The sequence below is a fragment of the Electrophorus electricus genome, chromosome 3 (assembly GCF_041902795.1).
Source record: "Electrophorus electricus isolate QZ-2024a chromosome 3, ASM4190279v1, whole genome shotgun sequence".
NCBI lineage: Eukaryota > Metazoa > Chordata > Actinopteri > Gymnotiformes > Gymnotidae > Electrophorus > Electrophorus electricus.
The window spans coordinates 30,798,182-30,826,146 of NC_137499.1; the positions used below are offsets into that span (position 1 = coordinate 30,798,182).

Consider the following 27,965-nt stretch of genomic DNA (forward strand, 5'->3'; position numbering starts at 1 on the left):
GAGCTTTCTCTTTCACTCTCAACAACCATATTCCGCAAGTCAGAGAAAAGACTTGAGGAACAGCTGAACAAGTTCTCTATCTGGTTTGGCAGCAGTGAAGTAGGTGAGGAAACCGGCGTCGCCATATGATGTCATCTTTATGCGACTGTTTGTGTTAGGAGTTTACTGAATTTGTCAGTATTAGGAGACTTCCAATAGCGAGACATGACTGCTGTAGAACGGACTTTGAAAACCCGTTTTGGGTTTGAAAAGTTCCGATCTCGGCAACAAGAAGATGTCGTTAGAGCGGTGATAAAAGGTAAGAGCTGCTTGTGTTACAGAAGAAACAGAGGTGTGTTTCGTCTCTAACATTAATCTGGTGTTAGCAGCTACGCTAGCTAGAGAGCAGTCTTGCTTGTTCACTTTACTGCAAATCACCGTATTAATATTTGCCATCTTAGCTAGCTACGTTATGTGCCCATCCAACATACAATGGAGCGTAAGGCGTTTAAACAATTGCTTTGATCAAATATTTAAATTTAAGGCTAGTTGTTGCTGGCATGTAGATAGTATTATGGAAGCTTGTAATAAAAAGAACTGGTCTGTTTTCGTCTTCCATTAAATCCAGGTGAGAGGGATGTATTTGTGTGCATGCCAACCGGAGCGGGGAAGTCTTTGTGTTACCAGCTCCCTGCAGTACTGGCCACTGGCATCACCCTAGTCATATCTCCTCTCATTGCACTCATACAGGTGAATGCTTCTTATGATACTGCAGATTTACCTCTGTGCAATTATAGTGCAGTTGTAGTGTAGCAATAAATCATAAACTTATTCATGATGTTAGGCTAAATATATTAAAAAAAATTCCTGAAACAATAATTTATTTGATACTGGAACAGTGTTTATTGTCTATTATGAAGACATCCTGTGTTGTTATGCTAAGTAGCCTTATGAATTTTTAATGTTAAGCTACATTTCCAAATTACATTTGCAAATTGGAAGGGTTTTAGTATGAGATAAATAGAAAATTATATTTTACATGTTCCATGTGAAATTATTTGTTACATGTTAAAAGGAAAACTCATTACCATACAGTGGTGATCTTTGTGCTACCACAGGTTATTCTTGGGCTTTAATGTCCTGTAAGACGTGTTTCACTTGCAGTACCATTCAAAGATTTGGACATACCTGCCTGAAAGTATCTCTTTAGTAGTCTTAAAAGCATTTAAATCTAATGGTTTATACTTGAAAAAGTTTTCTTTTTAGCAAATATAAAGGGAAAAATCAGAAGAATAATTTATAAAAAATAAATAATTTTTAAATGCCCCCTCAGCAAATAGTTTTTGATCAGAATTTCAGTTCCTCACCCTACAACTGCTCAGCATATGTGAGAATTTTCTTCAGTCCATCATAGCCAGCTTTATGAAGCAGCAAAACTAAGAGAACACCAAGAGTCAGATTCAGATGGGGACCAGAACATAAGGAAAAAAAAGTCCTGTGATTGTTCCTCCAGTTGCACGTCATTGGGATTAGCAGAGTGCCGCTATCCAGTACCTGGGAACCAAGGTAGAACACACAAGTCAACCACATCCAAACCAGTAAGGCCCACGTGACCAGCGACAGCTGTCCCCACTGGCATCTGTCATGGACATAATAAGGAAAAATAATTAAGTGGGCACAGGAAAGGCAGGTCATTAGTAAAATGAAGGCAAGTTGTTGCCTACAGTGCAAGGAGAACATCCCTAGAGTTTGAAGCATAGTGCCATATACCATCTTGGTTCCAACCCGTAAAACACGCTCCAGGGCCATTTTGTCCCTCACGAGACAGATTGGATTCGCCTGAACGCAATATTCCATGTGTGGTCTGACAAATGGCGAGAATATCCTAACAAATATGTCAACGATGATTTTACCGAAGGCCCTATGAACCGTCCATAAAACATGGAAACCCTTCATGGCTGAATCCTGCCATTGATCACTAGCCTTGAAATCAACAGAAAGACTGAAGCTTAATTCTTTGATCTGGCTGATGGAGGGGATATTAATTGTTCCGAGCTGATGGCTTGTTGCATGCAATTTGGGACCGACTTGCAGTACAGAGCATTTCTCCCAGTTGATCGGTAGCTCCCATATCTCTGACCAACCCCAGAGCTGATTTAGGGCACTCTTCAAATTATCTGCCCCTCAAGGCTTGTCGACAGGAGCCCATAGTTTAAGGTCATCTGCAAACAACAGGGATAACAGATCCAGGGCCTTGGGGATATCATTCACATACAAGGAAAACAGTATGGGCTCAAGTACAGACCCTTGAGGGACCCCACTAATAACAGCAGCCCTAGGTGACATGCTAGTGCGAACACGAACACACTGTTCTCTGTCGTCAAGGAAGGCTTGATATACCAAATATACCAAAGGCTCTCAATTTTAAACAAAGTCTTTGATGTGGAACCTTATCGAACGCCTTGCAGAAGTCTATAAAGACTTCATCCACGGCATGGCCCTGCTCAACCATGTCGGCGCACATCTCCTTGGCAGACAGCAAGTTCATCAGGCAGGAATATCCCTTCCGAAAACCATGATGAATATCACTCAGTAGATGATGCCTAGTTAGGTAATCCTCCAGCTGCTCACAAACGATCCTCTCCATTAGCTTGACAATAATACTGGTCAAGCTAACCGGCCTATAGTTCACTGGTTGGCTTCTCTCACCTTTTTTGAAAATTGGGCAGAACACAGCTTCCCACCAGACCTTAGGTAAAGCAGCAGAATTGAACAATTTCCGATACACTGCTGCCAGAGGAACGCACAGTTCAGATGCCCGTTCCTTCAGGAGATTAGGATGGAGTCCATCTGGCCCTGATGCTTTCAATGGATTCAGTTCCTGTAGGGCCTTGAGCACCCTACCATCTAAAAACTCCACACTATACAGTGAGTGTAACAGTGTTGGCGTGAAAGCAGTCACAATATCTAATGGCAGTGGCGATCCCAATGCAAAAGTAGTGGCATATTGTTTCCCCAGCACACATGCCTTTTCCAAGTTTGTAGTGACTGGGGTGTCATCATCACCCAAGAGAACCGGAATAGAGTCCACTCTATCCCCACGTGCTTTGATGTACGGAAAAAAATTACTTGGAGTTCGCCGCAGCTGAACAAGCTAGCTCGCTTTCATATCATAACCGAGAGGCTCGCAAGAGCCTTTTACATGTCAACCTCGCACTCCTGTAGCCTTCCCAGGTAATACTGGTCAGGGCCTCACATAGCACTTTCACTGTTTGTCATGCCTACGTAGACTCTTGCACTCTACGCAACCAATCCATGGTGGCCTGGCAGTTGCTTCCCTAGAAGACCGTAGTGGTCTGTAAGGTGAAGATACATCGCTCAGAAACTGTACAAATTTGTCCCATGCAGTGTCCTTCCATATATTTGGTCGCTGTATCTGACCATCATTCCTTAGTCTTGTCAGGTTGCATCTAAACAGCAACACCGCATGGTCGCTGGATACTAGCGGTTACCCATAGGACATATCACTGATAAAATCTACTGATTTAGCAAACACCAGATCTAAAATCGATGGCGAGTTTTCACTCAAAAACATAGTTGGTTTGTCGAAGAACTGCCTCAGTGGACTTTCGAGTGTGAACTCGAGAAGCCTATTCGCAAAGGTGCTAGCCCCTGGGGAAGTTGTCAGAGCCCTGCAGCATATCTCAGGAGAATTAAAGTCCCCTAGAATCAAACACCTCAGAAAATCGAAGACCGCAGTGTCCAGGCTATCTGGACTTCTGTATAAGATCACAATGCTGAACTGTATCGTTAGCACACGCATATGTAACAACCCTACACACGTCAATGTCAGATTTAACATAGATAGCTACTCCTCCTCCATGACATGGGACTGGTTGTCAGCTCTGAACAAAGAATAGTTAGGTAAGCTCACCTCACTATCGTGAATACGGGATGTGAGCCACGTTTCGGTCACTGCAATGACATCTGGTTTGAAGTCATCTACCAGTTGACGCAATTCCTACATCTTATTACCTGTGCTACGTATGTTCGTAAGAACTACTTTAAGTAGTCATATACCGCAATACTTGGGTCGTGCGCCACCAATATCAGCTGTGACAGGGTGGTAGTGAACTGTCTGTACGCCACCCGAAAACCCACAAGGGTGTGAGGCCTTGTTCACCCGTGGCACGACGTGCCCTCAGATCCTTGAGTGCCTCTGCACATTTTAATCTGTCAGCAAGAGGTAAGTCCTTTTGCAGACTGACGTCAGAGCCCTTCAGCTTGAAGTCAAATCATAGAAGTGATTTGTGTTCATCAGGACTCGAGAGAACTACTCTGAGCAGTCTTGGTTTGGACTCGTCAGCCTTTGGCAGAGTGTTACCAAGCCTGGTAAGTTTACGAACTGTGACACCTGGGTGACCTGGAGGCTGGAGCTTACTGATACAAGCCTTAAACCACTGTAGATCATCCATCATTCTGTTCTTCGGGCAGGACGAGTATGATTCATGAATGTTGCAACATATTACACTACACTTAGTGTATTGATCTCCTCTTTTAGGTGTATTGACCGCCCGGCTAACACCAGAATTCAAGCCCACTTTTGTCATCATGGAACTGGTAAACGCAGCAACTTTCGAATTGTCTAATGAAATAAGATCGCCAGAAGCCAGAAGGCGAGCTCAAGGAATATACTGATTGCTCTTCAGTCCTGTACACTGCTTGTGGAACCACTGATCACAGTGGTCACACTGCATGCCCCCTGACGTTGTAGTAACTAACTCAAGGCATCCTGGCCTATCACACTTAATCGGGGTGCCAGATGAAGCTGCCTTCGATCGGGTACTACTTCTTGTCAAGGCCATTATATAATATCAAGAGCTAATAGCTAAAATGTGGTTAAAAAAAATCCCACATATAACATGCACAAATCTTAAACGAAGGTTGCCGAAGCGTCCAGAGTCACTTGCTGTCCATTCCTGGCTGTGTGTGGGCCCTCCCTGATGGAAAACCTTGGTTCGGTACAAGCTGTACAAGGTCCACTGGCAGATCAACTTTTAGCTGGCTGACTAGCTAGCAGCCAGTAACTTCACCAACTTGCCATGATAACATCCACTGTTTTTAATCCATTCAATTAAAATCCGTTCGATTTGTTCCTGGAACAAATGTCCGATGTATCCATGCAAAGGAGAGCAAAAGCAGAGTTCGAGCAAGCTCAATCTAATTAAAACATCCGAAGAACATGATAAGAATGTAGCTACAAACAGGTTCTCTATGTTCGTTACGGTCACAGTGATACATTTACCAACTACAAAACCACATTCACCTGTGTTGTTATTTAGCTATATTGGACTCAAATCTAAAGATAAAACACGACATATTAGGAACAAATTAGACATGTTGTGTTTTTATCACTGAAGCTAAGGCGAGTCTGGTGACGCATGCTCATTTTGAATCTGCCTTCAGGACTATGGCGTAAATCATCAAAGTAAAGGGTGACTAGTTTGAAGAGTCTAAAGTCTAAGGCCCATCATAATCACACACATATTATTTCATCATTTTGATACTTCTACTGTTTTGTAAAATGTAGAAAACAGTAAAAATAAATTAAAAAGTAGGTGTGTTCAAACATTTGACTGGCAGTATATGTATCCATATTCGATTGAGTCCTCGAGCAAACCCCTTGTCCACATTTGTAGGCTGTTCCAGCTCTGTCCTTGTGCTCCTTCATGTTTGTTTTGTTCTGTCCTCTTTCAGGATCAGGTAGAGCACCTTAAGACCCTAAACATTCTGGCATCTTCCATTAACTCCAAGCTCCCACTGGAGGAGAGACGGCAGATCCTGGCCGACCTGGAGAGCGAGAGTCCCCGGCTAAAGCTGCTCTACATCACACCTGAGATGGTGGCCTCCCCGTCCTTCCAGCCTTGCCTGAACTCAATTTGCTCCCGTGGGCTGCTGGCCCTCCTGGCGGTGGATGAGGCTCACTGTGTCTCGCAGTGGGGCCATGACTTCCGGCCTGACTACCTGAAGTTGGGCGAGCTGCGGTCCCGCCTCCCCGGAGTGCCCTGCGTGGCCCTGACGGCCACAGCGCCCAAGCGTGTGCAGGAGGACATTGCACACGCACTCAGGTTAAAGTCACCGCTCACCTTTGTCTTGCCTGTGTTTCGGAAGAACCTGAAGTACGACGTGATATTTCGAGATCTGCTTCCTGACCCGTACATTCATCTGCACGCGTTTGCAAAAGAAGCACTCGGGGGGAGCACGGCAGAGAAGGTCAGTAAGGGTTGAGGCAGTATTTCTGGTGTTAAATGAAGGCTTCCTCAGATTTTCTAAACTGCACACATGTATTCTTTAGCCTACGTCTCTGTGTAAACCAAGTCTACTGCTCAAAGTGTTATGAACTTTTTTTTTAAATATCTAGGTCTCAGTTTCACTTCAGTTATATATGCAAAGCTCCAGAACCAGTCTTCCATCACTCATTCATTTCCTGTTTATCAACAGATCAAGGTGAAATATTCAAACAAATATCTCTAGCAATTTATATTTTTTGCATATAAAATATTTAGTAAATTACCAGGGCAGAAAATGCTACATACGCCCTGGTTTTAGTACCTGTTGTTACAAATTTTAGTGAGGAATAACTTTTCTACCACAATTTCCTATACAGCATCTGTGAGAGTTTTATTTTATATATATATTTCACCTTCTCTGGTACGCTATAGCACAGGCTCTGTAGTACTGAAGCAGCTTAAGATAGATTTGTGCAGTCTCTTTTCAACAATATTGTGACCCTTCTATAAACTTGTGTATAAACGCCCATTGTTAACCTGGGCTTTTATAAAAATTCAGTTAGTGTATGACCAGTATTTAATAATCTTGATAGATATTTATTTGATATCTGAATTGAAATTTGCAAATAGTCAATCAGACTTTGCAATATTTGATAGAAACAAGGAGCCATAGTGTCATTGATGCAAAGCACTATTGTAACATAGTACCACTGTTGTATTTTTTTTCCCAGTAGCACCACTTAGTAGAGAATGAGTGAGTGAGCGAGTGAGATAGCTAGTGATAATCCATTTCCATGAGGTGCTTTGCATCTGAAAATGATAATTCTCCTTTCAGAAACATAATGGATTCTCCTTTCAGGAACATAAACAATGGTTTACATGTTAAGCATGTCAAAGATGCTTCTATCCATATATTATAGCAGTATGTGTGCTCCCTCAGAACCAATAGTGATAGTGTCTTGCTCTTCTTGTCTTACCAGATAATCAATAAATGACACAAATTAGTAATTTAGTATGTTAGTATGAGTATCTTATTAGTATGAGGGATTCTTAGAGCTCCCTCGTGTGTGGGACAACATTTTCAGTCAAGATGTGATTAGCCTATGTTAACCAACTTTCTGTAAAACTTACCCTGAATGGCTGCTCTTGAAAAACCTGCAGAACGTGGGAAATGCAGGTAATGTAATTTGAATTTATTTTATTAGACAAAGTTAGGCATGTTCTAATATTGTTGCTTCACGAAAATGCCTTTCAACCGATAGTTAATAGATAATTGATCCTGCCTTGTATCAAAGATGCACATAATTTGGTTAATGGAACAGAGGGAACTATCTTACTTGATAGCACTGAAAGCAGGTTTATATATCTACATCTAAGGTAGTCACATGGTATAATTTACTAACTAAGCATATAGTATATTACATGTATGTGTATGAGCTTCAGGAGCACTTTGCTTGCACAACTGATAAAGGACCTCTATCCATAGCATTCTGTTTCTTTGGAAACCTTCTGGATTACATCACAATTTTTACTATACCTGTATCTTTAATTAGAGTACACAGTACATAGGAATCTTCAGTCTTCTGTTTGTTTTTAATGGAAGTTTGTGTGGGTTCCATTGCCTTTTGTATTACAGGGTTGTGGGATTGTGTACTGTCGCACAAGGGAGAGTTGTGAGGATGTGGCACATAGACTGACTAAGCTTGGCATCATGGCTAAGCCCTACCATGCAGGTGACCACAAAACCATTTCACTGGGAGTTATACCATGTATGACTATGTACGTGACAAATAAACCAAACTTGAACCATTACTTCTTACCGTTAGTTGGTTTAGCACATCCTAAACAGGACAAATAGTGATTGCTCTTTACGGGTGTCTGAGCAGGACTGAAGGCAGGAGACCGCACCACGTCGCAAGCTGACTGGATGGAAGGCAGGGTGGCTGTCATTGTTGCTACCATTAGCTTTGGAATGGGTGTAGACAAGGCCGATGTCAGGTAGCTAATACTGTTTGAATTCTTGTAACACATGTTTAGAGCAGTATTTGATTCACCACACTGTGTAACCCTACAATACTGAGTACTAACAGCTAAGTTCTCACATGGTGTCTTTGCCTCCACAGGTTTGTAGCTCACTGGAACTTGGCCAAGTCCTTGGCCAGCTATTATCAGGAGTCGGGGCGAGCTGGCCGAGATGGCCTCCCATCTTTTTGTCGCATGTACTACTCTCCCAAAGACAGAGACCAGCTCAACTTCCTCATCCGCAAAGAGGTTGCCCGCAAACAGGCAAGTCTCTCTCAATCCATTATACAGTGATGCGTAATGCTGGGCTGGTATCTGTGTAGAGGTTTGGTCATGCCGTACTGAATGTTTTTTAGGCAATATCATGGATGCTTTGCACTTTCCATTCAGGTGATATCATTTGTTATTGCGTATATTCTCTGAGTGCTGGTTGTTTGGCTCTATCATGTCATTAAGATACTTATTATTGTGCTAGTGTTCTGACGAGCTGAGCTAACATGAGCTAGCTTGAGCTAACAGAACGTCTCTACTCGCAGTGAGCTAAAGTTTGCTAGCTATTATCTCATAATGTGAGCCTGAGTTGCTGTCAGTTCCCTTGATTTGTGGTCCTGGTAATTAGTGAAGGAAAGTAGTCTCATCAGTCGCAGTATGATAGCTACAGTATTAATATAGTCTCAACTGTCACAGAATTATAGCTACAATATTAATATAGAGAGCCTTTCAGCATTCATAGTTCATCATTGTTTTGATCTTAATTTCTTATGTCTAATCATAAACAATAGAGATTTAAGTTGTAGAAATATGTGTTAGTTCATCTGACAGACGTAATGTTTAGCAAATTAACCATGTGCCCTTCAGTGGACGTATATTGTGTTGTTAAAATGTTTTAAGATCACAGTTACATTGAAAGGTATGAATTCCCTAAAAGACCACGCATACAGTACCAGGCAAAGGTTTGGACACCCTTGACTGAATGTATGATTTTCATAGCCTCAAAGCCATTTTAAAGAAATGTTTTATGCTTAAATTAAGTTTGTTTTTATATATATATATATATATATATATATATATATATATATATATATATATATATATATATATATATATATATATAGTTTAAATAGATTTTGTTTGTTTGTTTTTCAATTTATAATAAGCCATCAGCTTTCACTATCTATCTATCTATCTATATCTATCTATCTATCTATCTATCTATATATATATATATATATATATATATATATATATTGGCCCCCTCAGCCAGTAGTTTTAATTCAGATCTTCAGTCTGTCACCTTACAAGTGCTCAACATATGTGAGAATTTCTTCAAGACTAATGGAAAATCATCATAGGAGACTACCTCATGAAGTTGGTTAAGAAAACAAGAGTATGCAAAACTGTCATCAAAGTAAAGGGTGATTTAGTCTGAAGAATCTAAAATCTAATCTAACATGTATTATTTCATTGTTTTGGTATATTCACTATTTTAAATGTAGACAACAGTAAAAACAAAGAAGGTGTGTCCAAGCTTCTGACTGGTAACATAATTTGAGTTGAATTTTTTTCAAATTTTATATAAATTATCTGCATATTGTTGCCCAAATAGTATCACAATTTTTCATATATAATTATTGTAATTGACAGTAGGACTGAATTATTTAAAGCTATTTAAAAATATCAAGATGACCAGCTAAACCAGTGCATGACTGGTGCATGAGTGACCAATACACAACCAATGAGTTGATGGACAATACAGGACACATGAAGCATGACAGCAATATACACTGTAGTGCTTCCTTTTAATTTTCTAAATCTGGGTAGATAAAGCAAGCAACTAAATGCATATTTCTATAGGAAATTTTGCAAAATGACCTTAGTTTCTGCTGGTTAAGAATGCATAAAAAGCTGTTATTGGATGTGACTAATGAAGGCAGCTTTTCTTTAATGACAGAGATACTCTAATATGACAGGGTGGACAACCCTAGTTTTATAGTAAAATAACTCATTATTATCATAATTAATGCAAGTTATAGCTCATGTAAGAAAAGAGTATGAGGAAAAAGAAAAATGTATTTTAGAATGAAATTTAATGAGCATGGCATCAGTCTCATTTTCAAAAACAAACAAACAAAAAAATACACATTGTAGCTCTGAAAATAAAAGTTAAATCTACAAGTAAAAGAATATGAGCAATTAAAACTGAGGAGAATAGGAGCACATAAGAGGAATAAAAAATGTCTTCACTAAACATCTGCCGTTGGACTTTTGAGGTTTTATTCAAAATAATTTTTGGTTTCTGCTAGTCCACTTGCCATAAAACACTTCCACAATGTTTTCAAATGGGGGAAAGCTAAATAAATAAAAACAAGTTACAAAAACGGAGTTATGAGGTTTCCTTACAAAAGTTAAGGAAAAATATAACAGCCCAAGTTACTCCCCCGCCTTTACCATTTTTATCATAAACCCAGAAGATAGATGAACTAGACATCACATTAGCCCCCTATTTTGCCCTTATAGATACTTGACATTGTTGCTAGATAAGACTTAACTCAACGGTAAAAACTTACTTGTGACTTGTGTGTATATATACAAATTAGTTATGCTGCTTTTTGGCTAACTATAGTCTTTCATGTCCAATCTAATCCAAATGATTATTTTCAAACATATGCTTACTTTTTCTGTCAATTGCTGGTCATAGGTTTATGGAATACAATAAACATGTTAACCATATGCTCATTATTTACCCAAGGAGGATGGTATAACGTAGCATGGTAGTCTGTTAATTGATAAGTCCATTTAAAATTTTACCATGAAAGAGTTTGGCAAATTGATACTGCTTGTGGACATATACTTTATATCATAGTATGTCGATGCAAAAATTCATTGTATAGGAAGTTGCTGTCTGTTCTTTTAATTGTGTCTGAAATTATATTATTCAATCCAAAAAATCCCAAAATCATATGAAAACAGTGGAATAGCTGAAAAATATGAGAATGGCAATTGGTAGAAATGTTACTGCATCTCAACAATCATCAATTGGATGGATGTGGTGTGCTGTAAGAGGATGTGTAATAACTGTGGAATGTGTTTTGTGATGACTTTTTGTATAGGAGAAGCGAGGTTCACAGAAAGAGTTGGACAAAGCACCTATTCTGGATTTTGAGGCCATGGTTGCCTTCTGTGAAAAAGAGGGGTAAGATTTCATAAAACGCACACCATTTAAACTGTGGCAGTTAATATTGTATTTAATGTTCAGACATATAAAAGAAATGTGGAAATATCAAGTTTCATTGTAAAACACTTAAGGGTGCTACATGTTTAACAAAATATACTGCTATTGCTGAAATATGATGGAAGTTAAACTTCTTATATGAACTTTTTAAAAGTCTTACTTTGAATTTATGATCAACTTTTATGATTTTATGATCAACAATAATTCAGATGGATTAATACAGCATTTAAACGTATGAATATTATTATTGAAAAAATATAGGACTCTTTGAAAGCCAATGTAGACACACTGGTTGGTTAATTTGTATTCTTCAATTGAAGATCTTGTAATGATTATGGTTATGCTTGTTTTAGCTATACAAAGCTTATGTGCTACTTTTAAAAACTGAAGTGGTTTATTGAAAACCATCAGTCACAAGGTTTACAATGAAATTAATGTGGAAATACTTTGGTAACATTTTCTTATTAAAAGGTGTTCATCAATTCCTGTGCTTGTTCCATATAGTTCTACATAGCTTTTCCTTTTCCCTTATAAACATAACTGTCTTAATTGTTTTATATATAGTGTAGTCTGTTTGTGATTATTCATAACAAGTACCCACAAGATTAAAAAAAAACACCACTTGCAACCTTGATTTTTTTTTAAACATAATCCGTTTTTCCTTACCTGCATAATTCAAATGCCTTTGCTTAACACGAAAGCACAGAGCTGAACATATCTCTGTGCAATTTGACAAAAGGAGGTCTTTTCTCTAGCTGGTGTATAGCAAGTGCATACATACATTTGTTTTGACCTATAGTCAATAAGTCATCAATATTTGATCAGAATTACTTACTGCCAAATTCCTAAAATTCCTGCTGTTTTGGTTTATCATGGTGGCATGCAAGAAGGAGTGCAAAATGCAGACTGCCCCGGAAATCGCGGAATTTCGTCACTCTGGGATGTCCTCTCTCTGCCTCCCCTTCTCTGTGAACCGCAGTCTTTCCCAGGGAGTCCGCCATGCATTCTTTAAAGCTAAACTCGAGTGATCCAGCTGTAGCGGCAGTTCAGATGCTGGAGTGCTTGTGTCTGGAGCCTCTTGCACAGCTGCAGCAGCACTGCGCACAGGCGAACACTGCCAGGCTCAGGAACATCACTGAAAAGAAAAAAGGTGGTGCTTGGCTCAGTGGTGAGCTGTGTGGTTTGTCTGTTTCCACGAGGGCAGCTGAATGTGAGCAGCTGCTGTTTGTGACAGCAAACAAATGTGTTTAGGTACATTCTGGAGGTGGTTGTGGTTCATCGCTTTAAATATTAGTCAATGGAGTTTTTGCGATTATAACAATGACCCTATCTCGATGAATGGTACTTAAAAACATGTGGTGAGCTCCAGAAGTATTGGGCATTTGTACTTTTTACCTTTCTTTTAAACTTTAAAAACAAATGGTGCAGTGACAATGAATTTTAGAAGGTGTATTTAGAGGTCTAGTAGTTTAAGAAATGTAGAATTTGGGGCACAACTGTTATTCCACTGCATTATTCTATAATGGTCCACCTTGTATAAAACCTTGTTTGCAAGAATATTGTGCAAGAGAACATGCATTTCCATGCACTGAGACTGAGACTGCATGCTAAAAATAACTTCTGGTCCATTACATGTAGAAGTTCAGCAGTTTTGAAGATATAATTTCTCTTCCAAAATGCTGACAAATGAAGTACTAATGAGAAAAGGCATTACATGCGCAAGTATGTCTGGAGCTGACTTTAAACTGCCAGCTGCCTCCTGTCAGGCTGTCAGGCTAGCCCTTATTTTGATTTGCTTTGATATATGCAAAGGTTCTCCCTCAGCCACTTTGCTGATGTTGTTTTGTATCTGGTATTGTTTTTTGATGTCTGTTCCCTTATTACTGTGGCTTATATAGTTTAGTTGTGTATGAGCATCAGAGTGGTTAGATATTTTTTCCCATTTTTTGCTGTTTTCCACAACATGCATGCAGATATGTGAAATGTCAGCTCGTTTACCAAATATACGGTAGAAGAAATACTTAGGAATTACGAAAGAAAACACAAGCTGACAACTTCCTATTATTCTTCCACATTTCTACACATATCCCCACCTACAGTTTTCAAGTTGATACCATTGTTACTGTCTAAGTACACTGCCTTCACCTATGATAAAGTAGGCTAAATGGCTGGCAGCCATGCTATCAAGCTCACTACTTTAAAAATTGTAGTGTAATAGCTAGGTCACTTCCAGAATTCCTTTTCCAGTTCCAAATTATCTGGGAATTTCTGGTCACATAACTTCATGGCTTAAATTTTAGAAATACATGCTATTAATTTTAAAAAAAAATGTATTTTAGCTTTAAGAACTTCCCAGTCTGGTGTAGTGAACTGGTGGTTAGATTTCTCTATCTATATTTATGTCGTAAAATAACATTCTAAATAACAGATTTTGTGAATAGTGCTCATTTGAGGTTTTGTTGGAATGCAAGCTTGGTTGTAGACCTATAACTAAACTGAAATGGTCTCTTAAATTTAGATAATATGAATGGTACAGTCATATCTATCTTGGACACTTTACCCAGATGAACTACACTTCCCTACCTACCACACCAATACACACACAGTAGAAAATTGTGGTATATACTTACAGATGAAAATAACAAGGATGAGAAAGCCTCCTATGTCAATGGGGTTTGCTTGAGGTAGACCCTGCAGCTTGGTCCAGATTTTCTGGAGGATCTGGAGTGTTTCTTGTCTGGCATCCATTATGTTAGCTGGCCACAACTGTCATTAACCAAAAAACTCAGTGTTATGGTCATTGTAATATACCTGTTCATGATATGGTGGGCAGTAGCCAAAAGCAGAGTGAGTACATAGACAGTCCATGAATACAGGAGGGGTCAGTCAAAGTCAAGAAGGAATCCTGTGGACATTCAGGCTTGACTTTGGTGATATGGCCCTCAGCTGTTCTACTTTGCTATGTTTTCACAGTTGCAGTTACAAAACTCCTCTTGGGTGGACCACAAACAGCAGGCCACATGGCTATAATTGTGGCTTTTCTGCATGGCTGCAGACATGTTGCACTTCAGCAAAGAGATAAGGAACCTAGTAGTTAATTTTGCATAGTCTTGTGATCTTCAGCAGTGGGAGGAAGGCTGGGTTTTTTCTTCAAGCATATAGAACTAAGGATGTGGTTCTCACAGTATGGTAAAAAAGGCCAAAGGAGAACTTTTCATTTAAATCGCGCGGAAGTAAACTTTTGAGGTAGCGCCAGTCTAGTTTGAAAGTGAACAGAGTATGCAGGTCCAGGGTCTGTTGCTTATGATCTAACTCCTTATGTAGCCCTGTCTGTAATTAAATAGCTCATTGACTTCATAGTCGGCTAACCCATGGGTTAGTTTGCTTGTTAGTTAAGAAAAGGCCTTCGTCCTTTTTTGATCATGTCGTCATAAAATGACTTTCATACTGCTCTCAACCACGTGGCTTTCCTTTTCAGCAACTGACAATTTTGGGTAATGGGTTGGGAGTGGTCATTCATTTGATGCTTAATGACAGGAGAATGTTTTTGGAGGCTAGGGTTAAATGGGCCATCACAGCAGATCTGGCTGGTAAACGAACACCAGTCTACTGAGTGGGTGGCAGTGCTCTTTTAAGTGGCCACTCTGTTTGAACAGTGGTGGGCTGGCAGTGGACTTTAGCCAGCAGTGCAGCAGGAGAGCAGTCCCTGCTGAAAACTGCACAATAATGTTGATGTGCATTTGTCACATTGAACGCAAGAAAATAGGCAAGGCCAGGACCATGCACTCTGTAACAAGTCTGCTAACACATTTATCAAAAGGCATTCCCCTCTTTATATGAATCTGTAAACTGGATTTTGTTCTCCCTATTATCCTGCTTTCAAGAACATGCAAATCATAAGTGACTGTCATATTTGAGTTCGGTTTAACTTACTGACTTGTGTAACATTAGCCTTAGCTAACCTAACCAGTTTGCAGTTTTTATTGAGACAAAACAATAAACAGGATCTTACCTGAGGCAAATACACATGTTCGTGTTTCCCTGCTCCAGTTCGAAATGGAAATTTGGTAGTTCCACCAGTAGCTTGACAGAACGTCTTGTGAAACTCCTCCACAGAACTCTCCGATCAGTCTTGGTTTGGTGTGCTGTTTAATTCTTGAGCCTCACGTTTTGTCTCAGACACAGTTTTCCAGTTTAGTGTGTTCTCTCACGTCTTGTAGCCATTTTGTTGTTGGCAGTCTGTGTTTGACTTTGGTCCACTTTGTGCAGTCCAGGCTGATCTCCAAACAGCGTCACACTGACATTTTCTGCTTTCTGGAGTTGTTATAAACTCCAGACAGCACTGGATGACTAACTGCTTAGGACACAATTGGGGTTGAATTTTTCAGCTGCATGGTTTTGCTCTTCTGTTGTAACACGACTTTGACTTCAGCTTTGTGTTCTCTCACAAGTGGCTGTCTCCAGTGTGAATGTGTCTCTCTCTGCCTCTCTCTGTTTGTCGCTTGCTCGCTCTCACGCACTCTCGCTCTCACACACTCACTCTCACATGCGCTCTTGCACTGTCCTAAGCTGTCTTCTCTTTCCTCTGTTTACCCCCTCTCCCCCTTACACCCCCTTTGTCTCTGCAGTACTGCCTATTTCTCCTCCCCTCCGATCACCTTGGAAACACCCCACCCCCTTAAAAGTGTGGAGTGCTAGAGTTTGGTGTGTTTTGGGGGTGGGCTGTCATGTATCACAGTAGTATAAGGTGTGTCTGTGTTTATTTCTGTGTGTATCTGATACATAATTTTAAATTGGTAAATTAATGACTTAAAGGAGAAGATCACTTTGGAAACCACCCCAACCCCTCTTTAAAAAAAAAGTAGCACTGTTCCAGTTGCTGTGTTTTTGAGCAATCCAGTATTTCAGCAGTAGAATGTGTTTCTGTGTTTACTTCTGCATGTATTTGTTATATCATTTAAGATTCTTGAAATTCTTGACAAAAGAGTAGACCCACATTTCAACTGTTGTTGTTGAGCGATTTCCTCAAAGGCTGAGCAACTTGTTGCACCCTAAATGCCATTTCTGGGCGTGGCTGAAGCACTCCTAAAAACAGTTCACACTAGAAATATGCCATTGTCCTTCTCACCATGCGTTCAGTTTGCTGAGGTCTTTACTCTAACATGTATGTCATTATCAGTCATGTTTCCTTTTCATTGAAGGTAGATATTCACTATAGAGTGAAGCTTTTGTTTATTTCCAACAGCTAGTTGAGCAATGAGTGGATTATTTAATAATGGTACTGTTGTTGAATTGCTGTGGAGATGTGGCACACAGGCCACTATTGTATGATCGTAGCACCACTTACCATACGCATGTTGTTTCCATCCAGACGTGAGTCCGAGCCCTCTGAACCCCCTAACAGCTATTTCAGAGACTGGTGTAACCTGAAACCTGCTGCTGGGTGCTGTGGGAACAAACACTCTGCTCTAGGCTTTCTGTAATAGTCACTACCAGATGTTCTCCCAAGGATTGCCAAATGAGTAACTTCCAAATACACACATGTTTCTGTCTTGCTCTCTTGCTCTTTCTCACAGACAGACACACACATGCACACACTCACTCACTCACTCACACACTCTCTCGCTCACTCTCTCACACATTCACATACACGCATATATATTTACAAACATGCATGTATTAGGGGGTTATTAATTTTGTTTGTGTGAACGCTTGCATTTGTTGTAAATACAGGATTCTTCATACTCTTCATGCATTAGATTTTTGTTAGGGTTAGTCATAGAGTTAAGATTTAAGATTGTTATTTTTTCAGTTTTGTTTACGTTTGGGTTATACTTGTATGGTTTTAAGTCTGAGTCACATGGTGAGTTAGAAAAGGAGCGTTACACCCAGTTATTGCAAAATGCATTTTTGTTACTTCAGTGGCTCATTGTGTTGCACTGGGTTCCAAAAGTACCTGAAAAGTAACATTTTATTTTGCATCTTTGTCCCAGCATAACTGTCACAGGATGGCAGCTATGCAAATATAACACACATAGGTTCCTGGATATGCCATTTGTGTGTACCTTGCTTTACATACTCAGTCACATCCTTAATGTGATGTTTGTGAGTGCCTAAGTGCAAAAAATGGGACAAACACTTTTTTCTTCAAAAACTTAGCTATACTCTTTAAAGGAAATAATCATTGCATGATTATTGATTCTCATTGCCTGACAGAATGATCAGGATTAGTTTTAACATGTGAAATACATGTTTCTGGCTTTGTTCTTCTGTTTACATACATTTGCCTAAGTCGATCCTTTCTTGTTACAACTTGTTACTATGCATTACCTTGTGATAGTAAATACAAGCTCTGTTAACCCTTCACTAGAGTTCACTGCATCCAGGTTATCAGTTGTCCCCTAATATTGCTTGTGGGGTATAGTCCTCACAAGGCATCACTGCCACTCCAAGTCATGTTTATGCAGGAAATGGGGAAGTGGTAACTAGCTGGCAGAAGTATTCATTTAAAAAAAAAAAAAGCTAAGTAACTGTTTTGGACAGATCCTTGACACAGGTACAGGTGAACAGATGCTCTAGCCACCGAGTTCTAGATAGCTGAGTACAAAATGGAATCATTTCCGTTCCGTCATTTCCGAGTCATTGACTCCTGCATGTGTGCTGAAGACCTCAGTAATTTCTGACCAGAGCTTCAAAGCTCTTTGTTGTCCATTCAGGGATGCTTTGCATTCATAACATTCATTTAGCCCTCATGTTACATTCACCCAGCATTTGCATTGTGTTTCCCTAACTCTTTCTGCCTGTCCAGATGCAGACATGCCACCATCTCCCAATTCTTCGGGGACCAGAAGCCCAACTGTGACGGTGCATGTGATTTCTGCCATAACCCTAAAGTGGTGCGTGCCCAGCTGGAGAGAGCTTCCGCCCTCAGCACCAGGACTGAGCCGGCACGACGCTCTGAGCCCCGGGGGCCATTCGGGTTTGACCCGGAGCTCTATGCCGGCGGAAGGAAAGGTTATGGCTTTGAGAGGTCAGCCAACCTACTGCTGATGCTTTGTTGGTGACAGTGTGTCAGATTGGGCCACTGGTGCAATTGGGAGAAGAAAAAAAAAAAAGAATTTTCTTGGGTTTTGAAAACGGCTAAATGAGATCCGACTCTCATACTTTCTCTCTTTGTCTCTCTCTGCGTGTGTGTGTGTGCGCGCGCACGTGTGTGAGTTCAGGTATGATGAGGAGTGGGAGAGCCATGCTGAGGATGACTCTGAGAGACGGAAGAAAGAGTTTGGAGATATGTTTAGGAAGCAGATGAGCCTACGCAAGGTGAGTGTGGCTGTCCACAGTCTCTCTCTTCCTTATGCATGTCCTCGGACAAAAAACACTCTCTCTCTCCCTTACTCATGTCCTCGGCCTGAAAACACAGTCTCTCTCTCCCTTACTCATGTCCTCGGCCTGACAACACAGTCTCTCTCTCCCTTACTCATGTCCTCGGCCTGACAACACAGTCTCTCTCTCCCTTACTCATGTCCTCGGCCTGAAAACACAGTCTCTCTCTCCCTTACTCATGTCCTCGGCCTGACAACACAGTCTCTCTCTCCCTTACTCATGTCCTCGGCCTGACAACACAGTCTCTCTCTCTCCCTTACTCATGTCCTCGGCCTGACAACACAGTCTCTCTCTCCCTTACTCATGTCCTCGGCCTGAAAACACAGTCTCTCTCTCCCTTACTCATGTCCTCGGCCTGAAAACACAGTCTCTCTCTCCCTTACTCATGTCCTCGGCCTGACAACACAGTCTCTCTCTCTCCCTTACTCATGTCCTCGGCCTGACAACACAGTCTCTCTCTCTCCCTTACTCATGTCCTCGGCCTGACAACACAGTCTCTCTCTCCCTTACTCATGTCCTCGGCCTGACAACACAGTCTCTCTCTCCCTTACTCATGTCCTCGGCCTGAAAACACAGTCTCTCTCTCCCTTACTCATGTCCTCGGCCTGAAAACACAGTCTCTCTCTCTCCCTTACTCATGTCCTTGGCCTGACAACACAGTCTCTCTCTCCCTTACTCATGTCCTCTGACTGAAAACACAGTCTCTCTCTCCCTTACTCATGTCCTCGGCCTGACAACACAGTCTCTCTCTCCCTTACTCATGTCCTCGGCCTGACAACACAGTCTCTCTCTCCCTTACTCATGTCCTCGGCCTGACAACACAGTCTCTCTCTCTCCCTTACTCATGTCCTCGGCCTGACAACACAGTCTCTCTCTCCCTTACTCATGTCCTCTGACTGACAACACAGTCTCTCTCTCTCCCTTACTCATGTCCTCGGCCTGACAACACAGTCTCTCTCTCCCTTACTCATGTCCTCGGCCTGACAACACAGTCTCTCTCTCTCCCTTACTCATGTCCTCGGCCTGACAACACAGTCTCTCTCTCCCTTGCTCATGTCCTCGGCCTGACAACACAGTCTCTCTCTCTCCCTTGCTCATGTCCTCGGCCTGACAACACAGTCTCTCTCTCTCCCTTACTCATGTCTTCGGCCTGACAACACAGTCTCTCTCTCCCTTACTCATGTCCTCGGCCTGACAACACAGTCTCTCTCTCCCTTACTCATGTCCTCGGCCTGACAACACAGTCTCTCTCTCCCTTACTCATGTCCTCGGCCTGAAAACACAGTCTCTCTCTCCCTTACTCATGTCCTCGGCCTGACAACACAGTCTCTCTCTCCCTTACTCATGTCCTCGGCCTGACAACACAGTCTCTCTCTCCCTTACTCATGTCCTCGGCCTGACAACACAGTCTCTCTCTCTCCCTTACTCATGTCCTCTGACTGAAAACACAGTCTCTCTCTCTCCCTTACTCATGTCCTCGGACTGAAAACGCACACGCTTTTTCCCACACCAAGAAACAGAAATCACGCACACGAATGTCAGGTTCAAATATAACCTATGCTAGCAAGGATTCTGGTCTTGTTCCTCCCCCTCCTCAGTATTTGCTCACTTGTGGGCACACATACACAGCAAACCACAAACAGCAAAGGAGGCCTTTCTTAGTAAGTGGAACTTCCAGAACATCTCATCTACCCTGCCCCCACACATACATCTGTTTCCCTAACAGCTAAAGTCCTCTGCGATTAAACATAAATAAAATACAACAGCCTAAATGTCTGGGGTAAACAAATCATAAGCCTCCTATTGGAAATTCATCAAAAATAGTCCAGTAATATTGCAGATATTTGCTAATGGTGTTTCATACTGCATGATTTTTTTTCTTTTCTATTTGCAGGGATTAGGTGGCCCAAAAGATTCTTTTGTTCCACCAGGTCAGTGTGTATCTTTGTACCTTTGGTAGTTTTAAAATGTGTAAGCATAACACAATTAAGCTTTGTTCCTACTAATGGGTAGAAGACACTAAGGTGCAATTCATATTGCGTGTGAGATGATGCCAATTCCTCTGCATTAGCATTGTTTTAGGGGCGAAGTAGGAAGTGCATTATGTTTTTCATGTTTTGACAAAAGTACATAGGTACAATGTTCTGAAGGACATGACTTATGTTAATAGTTCGAAGGCTGCACAACAAAGGTCTTCTCCTTACTAAGAACCAGTTTCTAAATATAGGTGCACTTGTCTGCTCTGTTTAGCATGTTATACGTGATTCTATTTCTGTCTGTATGGCCTGGAGGCAATCAGCCTTTCACATAAACGGCACCGCTAACATTTGCCATTATAGAGAAATGTGTACCAATGTTAAGAGAGCCAATTTAATTTAATATTTGTTTAAGATGTCCTTTGGGACCGCTGTTTCTGCAAGCAGCACTTGCAGAAAGCCTGCAGGGCAGTATTGACATAACGGAGGTATAAGCAAGAATACCCTTGTTTATTTGCGCAGAGCTATCTGCAATAATCATGTCTGTTTTGCACAGGGGGTGCGTAATGCTCCAGTCTTTTTCATATCCCGGTTTATCTGGTGCTTTTATTCTTACAGCATATATGATACAAAACATAGCATTTGTATCATTTTCCTTGCTTGTACTGGGCAGAGGTTTCATGTGTGAAGACTGTGTAAGAAAAAAGAGAGAGCCTGCTTAGTGAAGGCTGAGCTGCCAGATGCCTATATATAGTCCTGGAGTCGTTCATATCGATGTTGACCACGTGTAGCGGAAACAAAAAGAGGAACTGTAGCTCAGTCAGTGCTTGGCCCATGGGATACTTCACATCAGGTGTTGTATTTCTCACATTCTTCATATTCTTCACAAATCAGTGGTTAGTCCAGTTCCATTTTAGATCAAAAAACATCACTATGGCCAGTCAAACCTTGATCCCAGCAATAGTTTCCAAAACTGAAGATGGAGTGGCATTTGTATGGGGAAAGAGGGGGTGAGAGCTAGTCATTCTCCCATTTTGTGATGCTGGATCAGTTCACTGTGTCCATATCAACTCAGATTAAAACACTCCTGGTTGGTTTCCAATTTTTAGACTCTTCCACATTGACCCTGCAATCCATTCACGGGTTTTGAAATGGTGGTGTTATGTTTCTGCTGTATTGTCACACATTGGAGAAAATATTAATGTATAAATATCTGTTACAATTATTAGTGATGAATATGTTTTCCTAGACGCTGACTGTCAGCTAAAAGAGGCCTGCAGCCAGAGAATCCCCCGACTCTCAGTGAAGGTAGGGCTTCGGTGGCCAACACACCACAGTCTCACTCTAGCTCTTTCTAAAGCCAGCTAGCTTCTCACTGTTACAGGCCAGTCTTAATATGGCATAGCCTGTGATCCCCAGTGGCGTGTTGCAGGTCACTGTCAAAATGACTGAGCAAAACAGCTGCTTCGCCGAAGTTCCTCCTGCCTGTTACGCCTGCTGTCTTGATGGAGGGGCTCTAGAGTTAGTAGCAGCTCTTGGTGGTAGCGCTACACAATACGAATTAAATACTATACTAAGTTTACATTGACACATTTTGTGATTGACCTATGCCTTGCAATACATTAAAATGTATTTGTTAAACTTTGATGTGAAATGCATTATATTGGCCTGCATTATTGTATAAAAAGTGAAAATTTGTTGGATCTTGTGAATGCATCTGAGATTGTTCAGGATCCGAACACCATAATGATATGCACAGTGTGTGATATTAGTATTGCAAAGTATTGACATAATTCACTGGACAACAAAATTCGAACTATTTTTTTGCTTCACAAACTAAAATAAGATGACCTTATAGTACTTATTTTGCTGAATTCAAAGAAATTTTCTATTACATATGGTTTTTAAGTGACAGAGAAATAAAATTTTACATTAAGTGTATCTTACTTATTCATGGCAGTTATTACACTTACCTTTGTAAAACTAACTTCTAAAGTGTACAATGTATGATTTTTTTTAAATTTTTTTTTTTTACCATCTGTGGCCTCAGGAACATCCCTCCAGCAGTAGTTTGCCACCATAGAGGGGCGACACTTTCTTGGTATTACTATATTGACAGATGTGTATATTGCAATTTTAAAAATCTGTGTGATAGAGAAAATCAATTTGGATTTAGCATGCAAAAATACATCATAAACAGGTATTTTTTGCAGGAAGCAAAAAGGATATATTGTACCATAGTGCAAGAGAAAGGAAAGAGCTGCCCCCTATTGGCACATCTCCTGCATCACAATCTTAAATTTTATTTCTCTATTCTTAGTTAAAATCGTAAAAGTAGAAGTAAGATTTAGGGAAGTAAGATAACCATTGTCTTATTGGTAAGATGTATGTATGTTTTAATTTATGTGTGTATTTTTAATTTATGTATTGTTTGTTTTAATTGTGTGTGTGTGTGTATCAGACACGTGAGCACTGTCTGGCTCTTCTCCATGAATACCTGACCAATCACAGAGTGGAAGTGGATGACTCTGACAGGTACTGCAGATATTACTGCACACATGCTAATGACATGTCATCACCATTACATACACACACCTGAATTAACTGCTTTTATTCTGCTCTGTCCAAACTGTTTCTAGTTACTTATAGAATTGTGATCTTGATGTAGAGCTTCTTCCTTTGAGAAATGCCTAATCCATTCCATTTTTGTTGTTGATGTGGTAGATAGTTTTAGCTCACCTCCTTGTATTCCTCTTTAGCACTGACACACTTTCTCAGGCTGTAGAAATAGAGCATGAGGTGTTCAGGGCTTGCAAGAATGCAACCCTCTACAGGGCTGCGGTGCTCAAGAAGGTGAGTGCTCTTCAAGCATATTCTCAGCCCACAGTATCAAACTATACCGAAAACATGCCATTTCAAAAACAGCTAAAGGTTATAAAATGGAAGGTTTATTGACAGACCAGTTCCACAAAAATGCTTTTGAGGAATGCCTCTAGCGATTTTGGTCAAAAAGGGATTGTTTCACTTTTTTGTGACTATGGAATACCTGACTCCATAACTCACTTTCCAGGTATCAGACCTAAAGAAAGGCTCAGGGCATGCAGAAGCGCCCCCTGTGGACGAGGATGGAAATGCGTGCAGCTCTTGTGTGAATGGAGGTGAATCAAAGATAGCTCAGGAGGAAGCAGCCACCTCCTCTTCCTCATGCATCCCTGAAGAGCAGCAGGGCTTCACTCCAGCCTCCCAGGTGTATTCAGTAAGTCAGTTATATTCAGGTTTGTTAACACAGCTGATGATCACTTTCTTCAGGTACTGCACATATTTGGATGAGGTCTTAAGTGAGAGTGAGGCTCAAGGCATTAGCACAGCTCAACCAGTATGAGAGAGACTCAGCATTTAAACTGCTGCCACCTTTTGCTTGTTTACATTTCCTCCAGTAAATACTGTTGTGGTGTTTGTTCAGCGATGTACTAGGTGTACTCTAAACCTGTTTTCTGATATAAGTGTGCCTGTATGATCATATCAATATAATATAAGCATATTACCAGCATGTAAAATGCTGTTAATATGATGAGTATAATGAGCATGTTTTCATTTTGGTTATGGGCTCAGAAAACATAGATAATTATTGATAGATAATCATAAAGTATATTGGCTGATAAGATTATGCTGTCGTGTTGACTGCATTGTTATTAACAGCTGATTTTTGAGTTAAACACCAGTGCACATGTCGCTCCTTAAGGTGTTCGGCTGTATGAGTACTGAGGAGTATGGTGAACATTGGAGTTCTTTTAACCTTGATTGATAAATCTTAGTGAAGGGTTTGCTCTCATGGACAGGGAGCATGCCTTTATCCTTCTCCAAAGCCACTTCAGACATAATGTTTTAAAGCTCTTAATATGGGTCTTGTCACCCTTCATTGGTCATCAAAGAAGACAGTTGGTCAGTAAAAGAGACATACAATACTCCATTTACATTTCTGTCCAGTTAGAAGCAAGTGCTTGCTGCCTTCTTCAGGGGCTATCAATCTGTGTGTTATCTCTGTTCTCACGCAGCACAGTGAAGGGCAGGCAGACTGTACAAGAGGGTACCCTCGTCTTCAAGGGCTAGAACAGAGGCCTTCTTATATACACAAACACACACACACACACACACACAGAGCTATAATAATTTTCCATTATGCAGATGAATTATGAACCCATATAAAGTGTGATATGAGTCAAAATACCATATGAAAGAATATCAGTACTACAGGAACTTAGTAGCAGTGTTGGGTCCTCTGGACGGTGTTTCACTGTCATGCTTGCAAGAGCCTCACCCAGTCACTCTTGCTGGCCTTTCAGATATAGAACATTATAAATTAGTAACTGAATTTGTGACATTTTATAATAATGAAATGAGTTCAACATTTCAACTGCAAATGAGTCACATTTTCCATTTACTGATTTTGAAGCAGATTTTCCATACCTTGTGATATGATAAAGCCATTCACCTTTTAATTAAAGGGTGTATGTGTGTGTTTAGTTGCTTCCAAACATTGGCCCTTAGGTTACAAAGCACTGAGGAAGTGGTGTTTATAGAATCATCATTCATCTAGATAGGACTCTCTATAAAATCATTGGGTCTTGAGGCATTTTCACTTTCTGGAGGTGAGTGAACATGAAAAGAACAGCTCCTGTCTGCCTCCATACAGACAGTGTGTGCTTTGCATAGAAACAGCATGTTGTAGCCATTTTCCTCCCAGTTGTCTAGCTTTCAAAGAGTAGGGCAGGCCTACAAGATTGGGTCATTGTTCTGCCTCCAAGTTTTTAGTGGAGAGTAATGCCTCCCCTGGTGGCCCTCCTGCCAAGATCAAATAAGGTGTCACCTTTTTTATTTTTATTTTTATTTTTTGGACATGCATCAAGCTTTACGTTATGTTCTGTGGTAGGCAGAAGACTCAATCCTTAATGTTACCATTGATCATTGTAGGAAAAAATGGTGTTGATATACTTAGAAATGCATTCTCTGCTGTTCTTCCTTCTCCTTCTGTCCTTGTAGCTGAAGAGAAAGCGGGTGGGGGCAGGCTTCCGTGGCTCCTCCAACCCCTTCCAGACTGCAGCGGAGCTCCTGAAGACCTCTCAGCATGAGGTCCTCTCAGCAGGGCTCACACCTCAAGGACCTGCCCGAAAGGAAGAGGAGCAGGAAGAAAAGCCAGAAGCAAAGAGGACATCTCTCTCTGTCTCCTCAGGTTCCAAAGACCACACTTCCTTAGATAGCTCGAGCAAGAGCTGGGGCAAACCACTGAGCAAGAAAGAGCAGAAACGAGCAAATGCGGCCAAGGACTCGTATTGCATCTCGCGGTACTTTGAGAAGAAGAAGATGGAGAGCACCCAGAGGGAGAGCAACACAGTCCCAGAGCCTGAGGAAGGAGGTCCTACTCTGGTCACAGCTCCAGAATGGAAAGGATCGACCATAGCCTCTCCTACTGACATGAAAGCCAAAAACACTGGCTGCTCCAAGGATGTGGAAAGTAGATCACAGAATCCGAGACTTGTGGTAAATCCCCCTGTAGACGTTACCATGTACCAAGCAGTGAAGGAGACAGCCAGGATCGAGGAGGCCATGCGGGAATCTGAGTCTGCAACATTGCTAGAGCTCCAGAGGTAGGCATGGGCTATTCTTTCTGTTTTGTTTTTCTGTCTCATTCTGAAATATTCTCATTGTGTTCTTGACTGTGCTCCTACATGCCATTCAGGGAGGAGCCCCAGTCTGGTGTCCAGCAGTTGTCACCAGGAGTGGTCATCTCAGCTTCTGTTCTCGATCAGGTTCGACACTAATGTTTTTATGGCACATCAAGCAGGTAATTACTAGCGCAGGACCTGTGAATGTCTCACACTGAAGTTTTTTTGTCTCACAGCCCAGTGGACGGACAGCGTTCCCCTGTGTCAGCCGCCCACCCAGTAACTGCAAGAGGAGGGTGACCTTTGACCCTGTGGTACATGAGAGCAAGGTGGACACAGAAAACAGATACACTAAACAGCTCTTACCTGAGGCTGTGACACTGAAAGAAGCAGCCAACATTGTAGTGAGAGTCTTGGATCCTTTCTACAAAAAGGGCAAGTTTGCTACTAAGGTAAGTGTTGATTGTTGTATGTGTATACGTTTTGCATGTTGACAGTAAATTATTTAGACTTAAAATAATAGGCTAAAAATGAACCTTTTTTCCACTCTAGGACCTGTTCAAGTCATTTGCACGCTTCCTCTCCCATCTCCTTGTAGAGGGAAAAGCCAAAGATCAAGCCAAAGGTGAATCCTTCCCCAAATATTTCTTTGTCTTCCTCAAAATTGTCCATCACTGTCAAATCATAACTTTTGAACACGGTTGGGTAGTGAGATAATTCCTGCATGTGCTTGCAGTGAAGACGGAGGCGAAGTGCCTGATCAAGAGCTTCTTCAGCAGCGTGCAGCGCTGCGAGAGTGAAGCAGACTGGGAAGGCCTGCGGGGGCGGGACCAATAACCCCCACCCCACCCTCCACCTCCCACCCCCATCTCAGGTCCCTGCATGGGAACACGTGCCTGGCTGCTGCTGGTTATCTTAAAGCTACTCGACTCTTGGCAACTGATGCTCAGCTGGTCCCACTAAATGCACCTTAATGGCAACTGCTGGTTGTAAGAAGCAGCTGGAGACACTTTAGTTTTGATGTAGCATTAGCTACTAGCTGCTAACTTAGATGCTGCAATGTGAAATGCTGAATTCCTTAACAATATTCAGAGGTTTGAGTGTAGACATGGAAAATACCAAAAGTACCAAACAGTTCTCAACATTCTAGGTTCTACATGTGATTAGTTTACATTTTTACATATTTCTTTGGTGTCGTGTCTTTAGAACTGACATTTTCTTAATTTTGTGGGTAATAATCCTAAGTGGACATGACATCCATTTGACTCCCATGACTCATGTAAAATGAAAATAAATAATATGCATTAATATGCATTCTTTAAAATAAAAATATCTTCTAAAATATCTTCTGATGTCTTGTTAACATACTTTAGAGTTTTTATGGCCATATGTAAACTGAAGGTTCCAGTAACATAAAGTG

At 41.0% G+C, this 27,965-nt stretch overlaps 1 protein-coding gene across 5 annotated transcripts; it reads left to right on the forward strand.

The window, feature by feature from the left end:
* Window positions 1-141: 141 nt before the first annotated feature.
* On the forward strand, window positions 142-27,889 carry recql5 (RecQ helicase-like 5). Of its 5 annotated transcripts, XM_027006555.3 has the most exons (20): window positions 606-729; window positions 4,301-4,371; window positions 4,541-4,599; window positions 5,737-6,252; window positions 7,906-8,002; window positions 8,156-8,267; window positions 8,393-8,555; window positions 11,402-11,484; window positions 18,332-18,553; window positions 18,747-18,843; window positions 20,801-20,837; window positions 22,132-22,190; window positions 23,344-23,417; window positions 23,642-23,735; window positions 23,953-24,138; window positions 25,923-26,527; window positions 26,620-26,689; window positions 26,782-26,997; window positions 27,098-27,170; window positions 27,282-27,889. In XM_027006555.3, exons 3-20 carry the CDS (start codon window positions 4,591-4,593, stop codon window positions 27,380-27,382), a joined length of 2,814 nt encoding a protein of 937 aa, XP_026862356.2. In that variant the 5' UTR covers window positions 606-729; window positions 4,301-4,371; window positions 4,541-4,590; the 3' UTR covers window positions 27,383-27,889. The 5 variants fall into 5 exon arrangements, with proteins under 5 accessions (XP_026862355.2, XP_081567180.1, XP_026862358.1 ...); XM_027006554.3 differs by lacking the exons at window positions 4,301-4,371; window positions 4,541-4,599 and adding an exon at window positions 142-298 and having other exon boundaries at window positions 608-729; XM_027006556.3 differs by lacking the exons at window positions 606-729; window positions 4,301-4,371; window positions 4,541-4,599 and adding an exon at window positions 168-298.
* Window positions 27,890-27,965: the final 76 nt, after the last annotated feature.

What these genes read in the sequence shown, in the direction of transcription:
- recql5 (XM_027006554.3), top strand. Translation starts at nt 205, where the DNA reads ATGACTGCTGTAGAACGGACTTTGAAAACCCGTTTTGGGTTTGAAAAG. An exon ending in AGCAGATGAGCCTACGCAAG is followed by an intron (nt 18,844 to 20,800) that starts GTGAGTGTGGCT and finishes TTCTATTTGCAG; the next exon opens with GGATTAGGTGGCCCAAAAGA. An exon ending in AGCCAAAGATCAAGCCAAAG is followed by an intron (nt 27,171 to 27,281) that starts GTGAATCCTTCC and finishes ATGTGCTTGCAG; the next exon opens with TGAAGACGGAGGCGAAGTGC.